This window comes from Mizuhopecten yessoensis, unplaced genomic scaffold, assembly GCF_002113885.1.
Source record: "Mizuhopecten yessoensis strain PY_sf001 unplaced genomic scaffold, ASM211388v2 scaffold3337, whole genome shotgun sequence".
Taxonomy (NCBI): Eukaryota; Metazoa; Mollusca; class Bivalvia; order Pectinida; family Pectinidae; genus Mizuhopecten; species Mizuhopecten yessoensis.
The window spans coordinates 33,076-48,803 of NW_018404994.1; the positions used below are offsets into that span (position 1 = coordinate 33,076).

Genomic DNA, 15,728 nt, shown 5'->3' on the forward strand with positions numbered 1-15,728 from the left:
GGGGGGGAGATCTGAAGTCAAGAGATACAGTGGTGAGCAGCGATATTTGTTCATGCCGCCATTATGCAACATTTTTTCAGCTTGATAGCAAACCTTAGGTACTATATCAAAGACATGTATTGTAGTATGATGTATGCGTCTCTGGGTTTATGTGTGCTAGGAGCTAGAATAACTCCAATGTTCTCTTCATGTCGTAGAAATATATGTTTACAACATACATTATGGTAATTCAGCATATATGTTACGAGACAGTATGTAATCAGGGTTAACATCTATAACAGGGTATACGTGTTCAAACTCCAGGGGCAGGCAATGGCGACAGCTCCACTCATACCTCATCCGAGTTCTGTCGCTGGTTGCAGAATATGAACACGATCCAGCGACAAATCGAGGGGTAGGGGTGTGGTGAGGGGCGAGATGTGTGAGATGTGAGTGTGGTTTGGTGGTGGTGGGGTGTGGTTAGAGGCGAGATGTGTGAGATGTGGGTGTGGTTTGGGGGGGGGGGGTGTGGTTAGGGGCGAGATGTGTGAGATTTGGGTGTGGGTTGGGGGTGGGTGTGGTTAGAGGCGAGATGTGTGAGATGCGGGTGTGGTTTGGTGGTGGTGGGGTTAGGGGCGAAATGTGTGAGATGTGGGTGTGGTTTGGTGGTGGGTGTGGTTAGAGGCGAGATGTGTGATATGTGGGTGTGGTTTGGTGATGGTGGGTGTGGTTAGGGGCGGGATGTGTGAGATGTGGGTGTGGTTTGGTGGGGGTGGGTGTGGTTAGGGGCGAGATGTGTGAGATGTGGGTGTGGTTAGGTGGTGGTGGGTGTGGTTAGAGGCGAGATGTGTGAGATGTGGGTGTGGTTTGGTGGTGGTGGGTGTGGTTAGAGGCGAGATGTGTGATATGTGGGTGTGGTTTGGTGGTGGTCGGGTTAGAGGCGAGATGTGTGATATGTGGGTGTGGTTTGGTGATGGTGGGTGTGGTTAGGGGCGAGATTTGTGAGATGTGGGTGTGGTTTGGTGGTGGTGGGTGCGGTTAGGGGCGAGATGTGTGAGATGTGGGTGTGGTTAGGTGGTGGTGGGTGTGGTTAGAGGCTAGATGTGTGAGATGTGGGTGTGGTTTGGTGGTGGGGGTGGTTAGAGGCGAGATGTGTGATATGTGGGTGTGGTTTGGTGATGGTGGGGGTGGTTAGGGGCGAGATGTGTGAGATGTGGGTGGGGTTTGGTGGTGGTGGGTGTGGTTAGGGGCGAGATGTGTGATATGTGGGTGTGGTTTGGTGGGGGTCGGGTTAGAGGCGAGATGTGTGATATGTGGGGGTGGTTTGGTGGTGGTCGGGTTAGAGGCGAGATGTGTGATATGGGGGTGTGGTTTGGTGGTGGTCGGGTTAGAGGCGAGAAGTGTGATATGTGGGTGTGGTTTGGTGATGGTGGGTGTGGTTAGGGGCGAGATTTGTGAGATGTGGGTGTGGTTTGGTGGTGGTGGGGGTGGTTAGAGGCGAGATGTGTGATATGTGGGTGTGGTTTGGTGGTGGTGTGGTTAGATGCCTGATGTGTGAGATGTGGGTGTGGTTTGGGGGTGGTGGGGGTAGGGGCGAGATGTGTGAGATGTGGGTGTGGTTAGGTGGTGGTGGGTGTGGTTAGAGGCTAGATGTGTGAGATGTGGGTGTGGTTTGGTGGTGGTGTGGTTAGATGCCTGATGTGTGAGATGCGGGTGTGGTTTGGTGGTGGTGGGGTGTGGTTAGAGGCGAGATGTGTGAGATGTGGGTGGGGTTTGGTGGTGGTGGGTGTGGTTAGGGGCGAGATGTGTGATATGTGGGTGTGGTTTGGTGGTGGTGTGGTTAGATGCCTGATGTGTGAGATGTGGGTGTGGTTTGGTGGTGGTGGGTGCGGTTAGGGGCGAGATGTGTGAGATGTGGGTGTGGTTAGGTGGTGGTGGGTGTGGTTAGAGGCTAGATGTGTGAGATGTGGGTGTGGTTTGGTGGTGGTGGGTGCGGTTAGGGGCGAGATGTGTGAGATGTGGGTGTGGTTAGGTGGTGGTGGGTGTGGTTAGAGGCGAGATGTGTGATATGTGGGTTTGGTTTGGTGATGGTGGGTGTGGTTAGGGGCGAGATTTGTGAGATGTGGGTGTGGTTTGGTGGTGGTGGGGGTGGTTAGGGGCGAGATGTGTGAGATGTGGGTGTGGTTAGGTGGTGGTGGGTGTGGTTAGAGGCTAGATGTGTGAGATGTGGGTGTGGTTTGGTGGTGGGGGTGGTTAGAGGCGAGATGTGTGATATGTGGGTGTGGTTTGGTGATGGTGGGTGTGGTTAGGGGCGAGATTTGTGAGATGTGGGTGTGGTTTGGTGGTGGTGGGGGTAGAGGCGGGATGTGTGAGATGTGGGTGTGGTTTGGTGGTGGGTGTGGGTAGAGGCGAGATGTGTGAGATGTGGGTGTGGTTTGGGGGTGGTGGGGGTAGGGGCGAGATGTGTGGGATGTGGGTGTGGTTTGGTGGTGGTGTGGTTAGAGGCGAGATGTGTGATATGTGGGTTTGGTTTGGTGATGGTGGGTGTGGTTAGGGGCGAGATTTGTGAGATGTGGGTGTGGTTTGGTGGTGGTGGGGGTAGAGGCGGGATGTGTGAGATGTGGGTGTGGTTTGGTGGTGGTGGGGGTAGAGGCGGGATGTGTGAGATGTGGGTGTGGTTTGGTGGTGGGTGTGGGTAGAGGCGAGATGTGTGAGATGTGGGTGTGGTTTGGTGATGGTGGGTGTGGTTAGGGGCGAGATTTGTGAGATGTGGGTGTGGTTTGGTGGTGGTGGGGGTGGTTAGAGGCGAGATGTGTGATATGTGGGTGTGGTTTGGTGGTGGTGGGGTTAGAGGCGAGATGTGTGAGATGTGGGTGGGGTTTGGTGGTGGTGGGTGTGGTTAGGGGCGAGATGTGTGATATGTGGGTGTGGTTTGGTGATGGTGGGTGGGGTTAGGGGCGAGATGTGTGAGATGTGGGTGGGGTTTGGTGGTGGTGGGTGTGGTTAGGGGCGAGATGTGTGATATGTGGGTGTGGTTTGGTGATGGTGGGGGTGGGTAGGGGCGAGATGTGTGAGATGTGGGTGTGGTTTGGTGGTGGTGTGGTTAGATGCCTGATGTGTGAGATGTGGGTGTGGTTTGGTGGTGGTGGGGTGTGGTTAGAGGCGGGATGTGTGAGATGTGGGTGTGGTTTGGCGGTGGTGTGGTTAGATGCCTGATGTGTGAGATGTGGGGGTGGTTTGGTGGGGGTTGGGTTAGGGGCGAGATGTGGGAGATGTGGGTGTGGTTTGGTGGTGGGGGGTGTGGTTAGGGGCGAGATGTGTGGGGTGTGGGTGTGGTTTGGTGGTGGGGGGTGTGGTTAGGGGCGAGATGTGTGGGGTGTGGGTGTGGTTTGGTGGGGGGGGGGGGGGGGGGAGAGGAAGGGGTCTTCTGGATGATTTAAATGGTTTTAATTAACAAATGCCTGTAAGAGCGGATGAACACTTAACGTAGAAAGGGACAATGCACGGTTTTTAAAAATATTCGGATGCATGGGAAAGGCTGCTTCTGAAGCCCAGACAACCCCCTTTTAACAATATATAGTAAGACTGAATTAGTGCTAGCCAGGTAGAGAATATATTTACATAAGTGGTTTGTATAACATAAGCTATATTGACTGCTTTCATACATTTGTAGCGTCGATTATTCATCAAACATTCTTATAAATGTCCCTGCCCTACTCCGCATATTACTAAACTGACCTGGTCAGTCAGTACTAACCTTGATCAGGTGGAACGTAGCCATTTGTAAACAAACCATTACTGTGCACTAACCTGAAGAATAGGTATCTATCCTGTCCAGTTAAAATCCACATTAGTCGAGAACAATTCCTGAGTGCTGTCACTGATATTACTTACATAATTATTATGAATTATTATAAAACACTTCCACGTAGAACGTATGTTGCAATGTCGATGACTAGTTCGTTAATAATAAAATCAAAACCTCTGTTGACCAAGATTTTCAACCCCATATCGATGTTTTTGTCGGGTTATTGGTGTCAGCTATATGACGAATCCTGTCAGGGCGGCGAAAAGGAATTCCCCCTTTAAATGGGCCCATTAGGGATAATCGATAAAGCCCGGTTCACGTTATATATCATCTGCGTTTACCCTTACACCATACCAGCTCGAAACAAATCACCTCTTTATTTGTATGCATAAAGTTTAAGTAACATTCCTGAAATATGATATGCCGTTATCGAAGTTATAAAGAAAATTAGTTCATGAATAAAATTAAGTGATATGAAATCACCTTAAAGTGGCCCCCTCTTTAAGTCCTGGCGTAAATAGAAAAAGAATGGGTGACCGTAAACGGTAAAGGTGTATTATCAATACAGTACTTTAGCAATGTTATTACATGTTTTGTTAGCTTGATTTACGATTATAATAGTATGGGGCGAAGCTAACCAGACATTTTATTTTCAACGAGTATAATAACAGAGCTTGACTATTACCTGTACTACCGTGCTCCTGTGTAATATTTTGTCTGTTCTGTTTAAACAATACCGTATTGCGTACAATAGTAAATGTACGTGTGCATTTTTGTCTTTGTATATATACTTTGTAGCGTAACTGAACTTCTATTTTTCTGAAAGGCAATCGTCGGCGACCATGTGATAGTTCAATTGGTAAGAGCGTCCCTCTAGAGTTCGGAGGGTCCCCAGTTCGAATCTTGCTCTGGCCTTTTATTTCTCTTTCATTTCCTATAACATACACCCATCCACCCTGAAACTGTAGTTGACCTATAAATAGCAACAGTGACCTCATCTGGATGTGTATCAGTTTGCTGAAATAGAAATACTTGTACGTCAAACTTGGTTTCATACCGGTAACGATTTATCAGGTTCTAATCAATTACAAGTGTGGCAGATTTTTGTTTTAACAAATTTTATTATATATATAAATAAACATATATAAATGGATCAGATAACAGGATAGGCCTATATCAATCTTCTCCATGATGGTGTAAGTATGATATTATATATATACATGTAATTAATAAGCTATTTATATTATTGTATTCAATTCATACACTCAATCATACATTCATACAATTAACTACTTACACTCACTATACACACTCGTGTCAATACTCATTCACTATATGATATTTACAATATTATCTAAATTGACTAGCAACTATCAACAATTATGATTGAATTAGGTAATTACAGCAAATAATTCATTTAATTGTATGTACATGCAAAAAACTTATATAATAGATTGATTATATTTAAACATTTATTTACATCATCCTAACCGTTTGGATGCATTTATGTACTTTTCAACATTAGACAAAATCAGTATATTTATTTCAGAAGGTAAATCAGTACTTCCAGAAAGTTGGAGTTCCATAAATATGTGCAAATTATTTTATTTTTGGTGATTTTATGTTTCTGTGGTATGATTGTCTGTGATGCTTCATAGTTGATAGTTCAGAGTATTAATGATTTTATTATAAGAATTTTTCCTTGAAGTGTAAGATTTCGTTTTTTCCAACAACGTATGGTTGACTCAATTTTTCTTATTTTTTCTTCCCAAAGTTCATCCAAGTTTATTCCATAACCATGCATTATCGCAAGAGCCTTTATTCGCTCTACCCAAGTGATTTCCTTAAAGTTAGGAGGTCTCTGTTTCCATGTACCTATGAACATGCCTTTTGTTTTTTTCTTTTTTCTTTTTGCACCAGATGCCTTTCCGTATTGGTTTAAAACTTTAAAGATTAAAGGAATATATTTCTCATTACCAGCAAATAATTGTGAGTCGTCGGCAAACATATCAATTTTTGCTTCAACTTTTCCATTTTTACTATACGGAATATCAATTCCTTTTATTGTTATATTTTTCCTAATAGAACATGCCATGGGCTCAGCTTGTAGGATATAAATCAACGGTGCTATCGGGCAAAAGTTGAAGATTTAAGTATCCAGCTCTGGTATATATATCATGGATTAAGTTCATGGAATTAGAGTAATTTGGACAAGTGAAGAAGAAGTGTTCAGAATTTTCAATTGGCAGATTTTAATTGTACATATGATATCGCTAGCCTCCCTTTGGCTCAGTGCAGAGACGTATACAGGACTAGAAAGTCGGTGATCGCGGGTTCGATTCCCGGTGGAAGCACACTACTCTCTTTCCTATTACATATTTTATGTTATATATCTTAAACTATGTGCTTCAATGCCTCTAATGTGTGCTTCCTTGTTGATCAAAATGTTAACATAACTTACGTCTATGCAATTACTTCATAACCAAATTGTTTAAAGTTTGCTTAGCTAATTACCGAGACTTTTATTAAATATTCTCATCAAGGATACTTTGAAAGATATCGAAACTAAATCTAAAAGTTACATTAATGAGAATTGTACGTAATTAAACACAGTATGTTTCGTATATCCTTTTTATTCTTTAAAATCACTTTAAAAAAATATTCTCTTGTAGTAATTAAACTAACCAGACTTTGAACAGCCGGGACCTGTCAAAGATGCTTACAAAATTAACACTTCATATGTGTAAATTTCATTTCTATTGGCGGAAATATACACGTAGACTCTATATAAGCCTAATTCTGTGTTGGGTTATAACGTTACGGCTTACGTTAGGGATGGAATACTCTAAATTCTAATCTTTTAACGTTAAAATTTGTCGGGTCTCGGGAACTTTCAAGATCTGCATCTACATTTGATTTAAACATATGTTATTTGTCATTCAAATATGTTTAAATCTACATTTGCAGGCATGCCATGCTTTATCCCTATAATTTACTATTTTGATATAGACGAACAGTTTTGTCTGGAAAAACGAACATTACCTTAATCATTTTTCATAGTTTAAATTACCCGCTCTTTTTACTCAAAAACACAAACATCATAGTCACACATGCGATTTGTTTCCTTTGTACCAAAGCGTGAAGCGTTTCGGTGATATTGACTTCCTGTAAACACAAGCATGGCGGTCGAAATAGAGTCAGCAGAGTAAGTTTCCTTGTAAAGCTGAATATTTACGCGATCCATGCATCACCTCATTTTGTGAAAGCGTCATTAGGATGGACATAATCTATTGTTACCTTCTTTGGTCTTGGAAAAGGAAATGCACTTTCAGTTTTCGTCAAAAAACATCCACAAATCGATGACAACAACAATATTGGATTTTGGCTAGGATACAGCTTACTTTCACTATGAAACGTGTCGAGTCGATGAAAGCGAATAATCGTTGTTTGTTTGTTTGAACTGTTTTACGTCTGCTTCACTGCTGCGTGGTTCGGTTATCTAACAGACGTGTAATCGCCGAAACATTACTTTTTTTATCGTGATTTTAGTCGATTCAATAGTGTATACAACACATGAACAGGTCCAGTACACTCTGCCGATTGAGCTATATAGCTATAAAGACCTATGTAGCTATATACACCTATAAATTATAGCTGTATTGAGCTTTATTTTCTCAGATTTCAAATTTCATTAAATGAAAGCAAAGTCTCATAAAACAATAAGGTTTATGGTAATGTTGACTACAAAGAGCATACAGTTAGATGTTTATTTTCATTTTTCATAAATGTAAAATTTCTGATTTTTTTACATCATTATTTTTTAAAAAGAATACTTATATTTAATGTCCTTTGTTATCAACCTAATGATACAATCTTCTTTTAAAAGCGACTTTGTTTAGTTTCTTTAAAAAAGAAAATCACTCAAAATACCTATTTCATATAGGTCAATAGAGCTATTATAGGTCTTTAAAGCTATATTGCTCAATCGGCAGAGTGTACTGGACCTGTACAATAAGGATACAACAGATATATAATGGACGCAGGCATTGTTATGCCTCTATATCCATATCAATAATTATGCATAAAATAAAATAAAATTAATGGTCACTTCCGGTAATGAATTTTAAGCTAACAAGATGGTTAAATTTTAGTTCCAAGCACAGGGTCACGTTACAAATGTCTGAAATACACATATGCTATACTGATATGGGTCACAGCACACATAAACATGTGTTGTGACCCATATCATTATAGCATATGTGTGTTTCAGACATTTGTAACGTGACCCTGCATTCCAAGCATTTCGAATAGTTCAAAGTCTTTAATGGTGGTTTCCTGTACGACCGAATCTGGTAGGCTGTTCCATATATCGACGATTCTGAGTCCAAAGGAGTATTTGCGGATATCCAGTCTACAGTATTTTTTCTGTAGTTTTTGTGAATTGCCTCTCATTCTGGCTCCTATGTGATGGTCAAATATCCCAGTGGTAACTTTATCATGAAAATTGTTCATAATTTTGTAAACTTTTATTATATCTCCTAGAGGGTACTAGATTGTCACAAAATGGGAAAAAATAGCACTACAAAACTTGGATCCTCTTAACTATATGCACAGACATCTTTTACAGGGGTTGTAATTTTGTTCTGGTCTGCTGTTTTTTTCCCCAATTCTTTCACATAAGTTTATATTTATTGCAGTGTTGTGCGTTTGATTGAGCAGTACCTGAAGGAGAACAACTTGTTAAGGACATTGTCTGTTCTTCAAGAGGAGAGTGGAATCTCCCTCAACACCGTCGATTCTGTGGATGGATTCGTCTCGGACATCAACAGCGGTCACTGGGATACTGTGCTACAGGCCATACAGACACTCAAACTCCCCGACCAGAAGCTCATCGATCTGTACGAACAGGTAAACACATGTGGACAGTGTTTGTGTGCTCAAATTTACAGCCGAATACAGGCTGTTTCCCCTCGCTAAAAAGTGCTTTATGTTACCAAAATGACCAAAATAAGAGGAATATATTGCTAATTTCAATAAAAATAATACTATGTTTTCCCAACTCATAAAGAAACAGGCTGTTGTAAAATTCATTACTTGTTCTGGCCTCAGTAAATGTCGGGAACATATCAGTATCAGATAGGGAGAGATAAAAAAGAATAGTCTGTATATATATGTAGGACTAACAGGTATTGAACATTTCTTTAGTCCTTACTTTTTACTAGTCCAGGACGGACGGACAAGTGTAAGTGTCGAACCCTGTATACATACTACAGAATATATTGGAAGATGGTAATGATACCAGCATGGATTTCATGATAATGATAAAAATATCAGTTAGAAATTCCTATCTTGTGCAGAGAATTTTTATTACGATGTTCTAGATTCAGTTTTGATAAACTATAAAGAGAACCTATCATGTGAGACCACCCCTATAAGAAATAGTCCATATGAAAACTTACTATCAAAAAGAAGTTTTCTCTCAGGTAACTGTTGACAGGTGCTTTGCAGGCTGTGCTTCTTAATACATGTATCAGGGATTGGCAGTTATAACAGGCTTCATTATCTGTTTAAGTCAATGTCTTATTATTGAGTCCTGGCCATCAAAAGATGAAGTCACAAGAAAGACATGACAGTAATATTAATAATTTGTTTTTCAGATTGTGCTGGAGTTGATAGAGTTGAGAGAATTGGGTGCAGCCAGGTCCTTACTTAGACAAACAGATCCCATGATCATGATGAAACAGAACCAACCGGACCGATACATCCATCTGGAGAACATGCTGGCTCGATCCTATTTTGATCCCAGAGAGGTAAATGCAGTGTTTATCACAATCTATCCCCTCATAAGTTGTATTCAGATGACATTTGGAATAAACTTTCATACCAATAAGATAGAAAGAGGATATTAACCCTTTCACCCCTTTGTAACTTTAATTAACCCTACCATGGATAAGTCCATTATGGTCTACAGTGGTTAATGGTTTCCTGTTAAATAACATACATCTTTCATGAATATGGGAAAATACAGATATATTTCATGAGTGTGATTTTGAAATATTGATTCTGGATTCATCACATATATGAAAATGATACAAATGAACAACATTTTATAAAAAGAATTAAACATTGATTATTTATCATTATCAAAATACATCAAACACTTATAAAATGTAATAGATTAGTCTAGTTAATGGTACTTTGAAAAAAATATAATTTTGATATAATTCTGAAATTTCCCCATTTGAATTACCCTGACACAATTTTCTCATTACCAAAGTCACAAGCTCCATTCCTAAAATAATGAAAAATCCTCTGACTTATTGTAAGAGGTTTATTAGAAATCATATGGTGAGATTTGTATGTCTTGTTTTCTTAATGAATCATATTTCAATGCTTGTATTTCTTATTTATTCTTAAGGCGTACCAAGAAGGCCAGACGAAAGAAAGAAGAAGAAACGCCATAGCAACAGCCTTGGCTGGAGAGGTTAACGTGGTGCCTCCCTCACGTCTGCTGGCTCTGCTCGGACAATCTCTCAAATGGCAGCAGCACCAAGGGCTCCTTCCCCCAGGTACGACACTCGAAATATTTCTGTTCACTTTCAGTGATTAAGATTAACAGGACATTTCCTATAGAGGTGTTAAAGGCAGGGTTTTACATTCCATTTTGACTTTGAGGGTCCTTAAGACCCCCTTGATTGAAAACCGGGGGTCCTAGATAAATGTTTGTGGTCCTCATAAATGATAATTTTCAGTATTCATTGCTTGAAGTCATATACATCATCAAAATTTGTGACTGGAAATTAAAGTTTGGAGACTAGATTTATTGAAGTTGTCATTTCAGGATGTCATGGGGACACATGTGTTCAGATTTTAGGGGCCCTGTAATGAAAAAAGGGGATATTTGAAGCAGGATTCTGCTTCATGTAAAACCCTGTATAGTTGATAATCATTTAAAGTATTTCAATTTAGTTTAACTGTACATGTGTACCTATGATCTAGGACTATGATCGTAACACACAGGTGATTGCACCATAAACATTTGGTAATAGATACAGTATCCAAAACTGAATTACACTGCATTGACAGGTTAGTATAAATATGTATAGGCTTAGTGATGTATAAGGAGCCGGGCCTGAACTTCTGTTGTCTCCCAAAGTCCCGAGTATAGAACAGCTTCTCTATACCTGCCCATAGCACCTCCTACACAGGGTCATATATATGCTCTATTCAGGATGTAACACTAACAATAGTCCTTTAGATTTCTTCAAGGACGAGTGAATCAACTAACCTTACTGGTCTTTTGTGCTTGTAAAATAAATTATATTAAATTTACAATATCATTTGACAGATAGATTTTAAAATTAGAATATATCTTTTGGAAAACACCTAATAATACAAATATATTGCTTGAAATCATAAAAAAATTCCTAAAACTTCGACATATCTTCATAATAGTAGTTTTTTGATGTCCCGTATACAATCAGTTACTTTTTATGTTCTGTTCTGGAGAAGTTTCCTTAAGAAAGTCTAGTCAACAGGACAACAAAGATATTAAACTGCCTTTTTCTGATTTTAAACCTTCTATATCAAGTTTTATTAAAAGGAATTGGCAAAATAAATGGTCTGAAGAATTAAACAGCAAGTTATTTGCAATTCAACCTAATTTGGGTTCATGTGCAACAAGCAGAGCAGACCGCAGAGAGGAAATTGTCCTCTCGTGACTGCACATAGGACATACCTACATCACACATGGCTACATTTTGCGTAAGGAAGACCAGCCTTATTGTCATGCATGCAATCAACCATTTACAGCCAAACACTTTTTGATTGAATGCGCCAATTTCAAACAAATACGTGACAGATTTTATGATGTACCGTCTATGAAAAGATTATTCGATACAGTTTCTATGCAATTAATATATGACTATTTACACTTTATTGATCTTTACCAAAAAATATGATATATTGAGCAGCCAATTTATTCGATATTGATGTATTTCTTTAATCCTTTACATATTTTAAGCTATTAAGTTTTGGTTTGATGTGTTTATTTTCGTGAATGTCTTTTTTGACAGTGTTGTTGGCCCTAAATGACTCACACTGTCGATGAGCCGTTAAACAATACAAAATCAAAACCAAAACAATACTGAACAAAAATAGTCTAACCCTGATAATACACCCAGCCATAGAAGCTGCAACCCCGAATCCCCAGTCTCTCTCTTATTCATGCTTTAGTATTATAGGGGATTCTTGGTATACAAAACAACAGTTTCTACGTTCTTAAAAGTAGACAGTAAAACTTGAGAATGGATGGGGTGTGATGAAACCTATAGCGGCTCTATATAAGAAACATGAGTATCCTCCTACATATCTACGTGGAATTTCATTACAGGAACAACAATTGATGTGTTCCGAGGAAAAGCTGCAGTGAAGGAACAGGAGGAGGAGAAGTTTCCCACACAGCTCAGTAAGACCATCAAGGTAACCATGTGTGTCCTGTAATATAGAAATAAGATCACCACAATAAAGTTTCCCACACAGCTCAGTAAGACCATCAAGGTAACCATGTGTGTCCTGTAATATAGAAATAAGATCACCACAATAAAGTTTCCCACACAGCTCAGTAAGACCATCAAGGTAACCATGTGTGTCCTGTAATATAGAAATAAGATCACCACAATAAAGTTTCCCACACAGCTCAGTAAGACCATCAAGGTAACCATGTGTGTCCTGTAATATAGAAATAAGATCACCACAATAAAGTTTCCCACACAGCTCAGTAAGACCATCAAGGTAACCATGTGTGTCCTGTAATATAGAAATAAGATCACCACAATAAAGTTTCCCACACAGCTCAGTAAGACCATCAAGGTAACCATGTGTGTCCTGTAATATAGAAATAAGATCACCACAATAAAGTTTCACTGTTTTGGCCAGTGTCTTCTAGGTTTAAATATTTTGGCTGAATTGATATTTTAATGAATAATTTGTCATAATCATGTTATTGTCCTATCTACCTCCCATAACTTTGATTTATTAATGAAATCAAAATGATTGGATTCTGGTTCTATAGGAAAAGACTGATATAGACTTAGCATGTTGTCTTATCCCTTTATTAATACATGTACGGTACTGTTATATTTCTGATGTAATACTTGTAATTATATTTTTTGTACAAATTTATTAACAATAAAATATTTTGAAATGAATGTATTATTTGCTCAGAATCTAAAAGGCAACTTTTAGGAAACAAATGAGAAAATATTTGTTTCTAGAAATGCTTTGTTGACCATAACTTTTTTGTAAACACAGTTTGGACAGAAGGCCCATATAGAGTGTGCCCGTTTCTCGCCCGACGGTCAGTACCTGGTCACTGGGTCAGTGGATGGATTTGTTGAGGTCTGGAACTTCACCACCGGAAAAATCAGGAAAGATCTGCGGTACCAAGCCCAGGTTTGTATTAACCTATACAGTACAGAGTGTAGAGTTCTGATCAAAAAGTGGCCTCAGGCTACCAAAACATCTACGATACCAAGCCCAGGTTTGTGTTACTATACAGTACAGAGTGTAGAGTTCTGATCAAACAGTGGCCTCAGGCTTCCAAAACATCAACAATACCAAGCCCAGGTTTGTGTTAGCTTTAGTACAGAGTGTAGAGTTCTGATAAAACAGTGGCCTCAGGCTACCAAAACATCTACGATACCAAGCCCAGGTTTGTGTTACTATACAGTACAGAGTGTAGAGTTCTGATCAAACAGTGGCCTCAGGCTACCAAAACATCTGCGGTACCAAGCCCAGGTTTGTGTTAGCTTTAGTACAGAGTGTAGAGTTCTGATCAAACAGTGGCCTCAGGCTACCAAAACATCCACGTGCCAAGGCCAGGTTTGTGTTAGCTTTAGTACAGAGTGTAATGTTCTGATCAAACAGTGGCCTCAGGCTACCAAAACATCTACGATACCAAGCCCAGGTTTGTGTTAGCTTTAGTACAGAGTGTAGCGTTCTGATCAAAAAGTGGCCTCAGGCTACCAAAACATCTACGATACCAAGCCCAGGTTTGTGTTAGCTCTAGTACAGAGTGTAGAGTTCTGATAAAACAGTGGCCTCAGGCTACCAAAACATGTGCGATACCAAGCCCAGGTTTGTGTTAGCTTTAGTACAGAGTGTAGGGTTCTGATCAAACAGTGGCCTCAGGCTACCAAAACATCTACGATACCAAGCCCAGGGTTGTGTTAGCTTTAGTACAGAGTGTAGTGTTCTGATAAAACAGTGGCTTCAGGCTACCAAAACATCTGCGATACCAAGCCCAGGTTTGTGATAGATACAGTACAGAGTGTAGAGTTCTGATGAAACAGTGGCCTCAGGCTACAAAAACATCTACGATACCAAGCCCAGGTTTGTGTTAGCTATAGTACAGAGTGTAGGGTTCTGATCAAACAGTGGCCTCAGGCTACCAAAACATGTGCGATACCAAGGCCAGGTTTGTGTTATCGTAGCTGGCGCCAGTGTTAGTGCAATTGATATACCACTGAGCAATGTCTCTAGAGTTCTGTTGTTTATTACAGGGAAAATTCTCTGACAAACGCAAGTCTATAAATAACAAATACAAACCATAAATACACATTCACAAGTCTGACCACCCCCTGACCACTTCATGTGGTCAGTGATAATAAGAATGGATGTTTCACACTACATCAAGTTTTGTTGTCATCTTGCAGTTGATATTTACTTGTTAACATTACAGGACAACTTTATGATGATGGACGATGCTGTGTTGTGTATGACGTTCAGTCGGGACTCAGAAATGATGGCAACGGGAGCACAGGACGGCAAAATTAAGGTAATAGACAAATAGCATACAGCTATCAAAGTCAAATGAAAAGTTTCCAAACATTTGAAGATTCTATTCATCTGATTTTATTTATTCAACTGTGACATCTATTGAGAAACAGTACTTAATCCCTGTATGACTTAAGAAATTGGTCATTTGATGGGCAGATTTATTAGAAACAGTACTTAATCCCTGTATGACTTAAGAAATTGGTAATTTGATGGGCAGATTTATCAGAAACAGTCCTAAATCCTGTATGACTTAAGAAATTGGTAATTTGATGGGCAGATTTATCAGAAACAGTACTTAATCCCTGTATGACTTTATAAGAAATTGGTAATTTGATGGGCAGATTTATCAGAAACAGTACGACTGTATTGATATATTAGTTTTTCTCAGACATATTTAATTGTGCAATTAAACTATTTGTTTATAATACTGTTTTTAAAGGTAACATGGAACATAATGAATATTGCTTGTTTTATAATTAAGAATGGATGGCTCCAAATAAATACAAAATTCTTGAACTCTATCTTGACCTTTAAATACTGTACTCTGCCATTATTTCATAGCATGATATTTCTATGTCCACCTGAAATAACAGCTTTCTGCTGTGTTGAATTTGCTGTTTTGGTTTCGTAGTTCTACTGATATATTTACTGTTACTGAATTTGTGGATCCACCTAGCTAGCTAAAGACCACAGAAATAACGGTGTAACTATACCGGTATATAGTATTGTATTTAATCAAAGTATGTCTTAATGGCAATGCTTCTCAGTTTTTATTTTTCTTCAAAACGTTTGTTGATGACAATTATAAACAAAGATATGGATGCTTCCCCTGTTCCAGGTGTGGAAGATAATGACTGGCCAGTGTTTGCGGAGATTTGAGCGTGCCCACAGTAAGGGGATCACTTGTGTGAGCTTCTCTAAGGATAACAGTCAGCTGCTTAGTGCCTCCTTCGACCAGACCATCAGGTAACACAATTGTTACTGGAAATGTCTTACTGTATAGGGCTATAATTACACAGTAGACCATCAGGTAACACACTTGTTACTGGAAATGCCTTACTGTATAGGGCTATAATTACACAGTAGACCATCAGGTAACACA

General features: G+C 39.7%; 2 protein-coding genes across 3 annotated transcripts in view; one reads left to right on the plus strand and one right to left on the minus strand.

The window, feature by feature from the left end:
* Positions 1 to 4,047, minus strand: part of LOC110447355 — a 21,929-nt gene extending 17,882 nt beyond the window's left edge. Inside the window, exon 1 of one of the 2 annotated variants that reach the window (XM_021492974.1) lies at positions 3,874 to 4,047. The gene's annotated coding sequence lies outside the window, so the exon portion shown is untranslated. Of the gene's footprint in view, positions 1 to 3,789 lie in introns of both variants that reach the window. The other variant, XM_021492973.1, reaches the window with a different exon arrangement.
* Positions 4,048 to 6,940: 2,893 nt separating this feature from the next.
* LOC110447356 (WD40 repeat-containing protein SMU1) overlaps positions 6,941 to 15,728 on the plus strand; it is a 30,055-nt gene continuing 21,267 nt past the window's right edge. The window contains exons 1-8 of the mRNA XM_021492975.1: positions 6,941 to 6,992; positions 8,485 to 8,695; positions 9,445 to 9,597; positions 10,206 to 10,356; positions 12,180 to 12,268; positions 13,100 to 13,240; positions 14,529 to 14,624; positions 15,465 to 15,592. Coding sequence (XP_021348650.1) covers positions 6,967 to 6,992; positions 8,485 to 8,695; positions 9,445 to 9,597; positions 10,206 to 10,356; positions 12,180 to 12,268; positions 13,100 to 13,240; positions 14,529 to 14,624; positions 15,465 to 15,592 — 995 coding nt within the window. The 5' untranslated portion in view covers positions 6,941 to 6,966. The remainder of the gene's footprint in view (positions 6,993 to 8,484; positions 8,696 to 9,444; positions 9,598 to 10,205; positions 10,357 to 12,179; positions 12,269 to 13,099; positions 13,241 to 14,528; positions 14,625 to 15,464; positions 15,593 to 15,728) is intronic.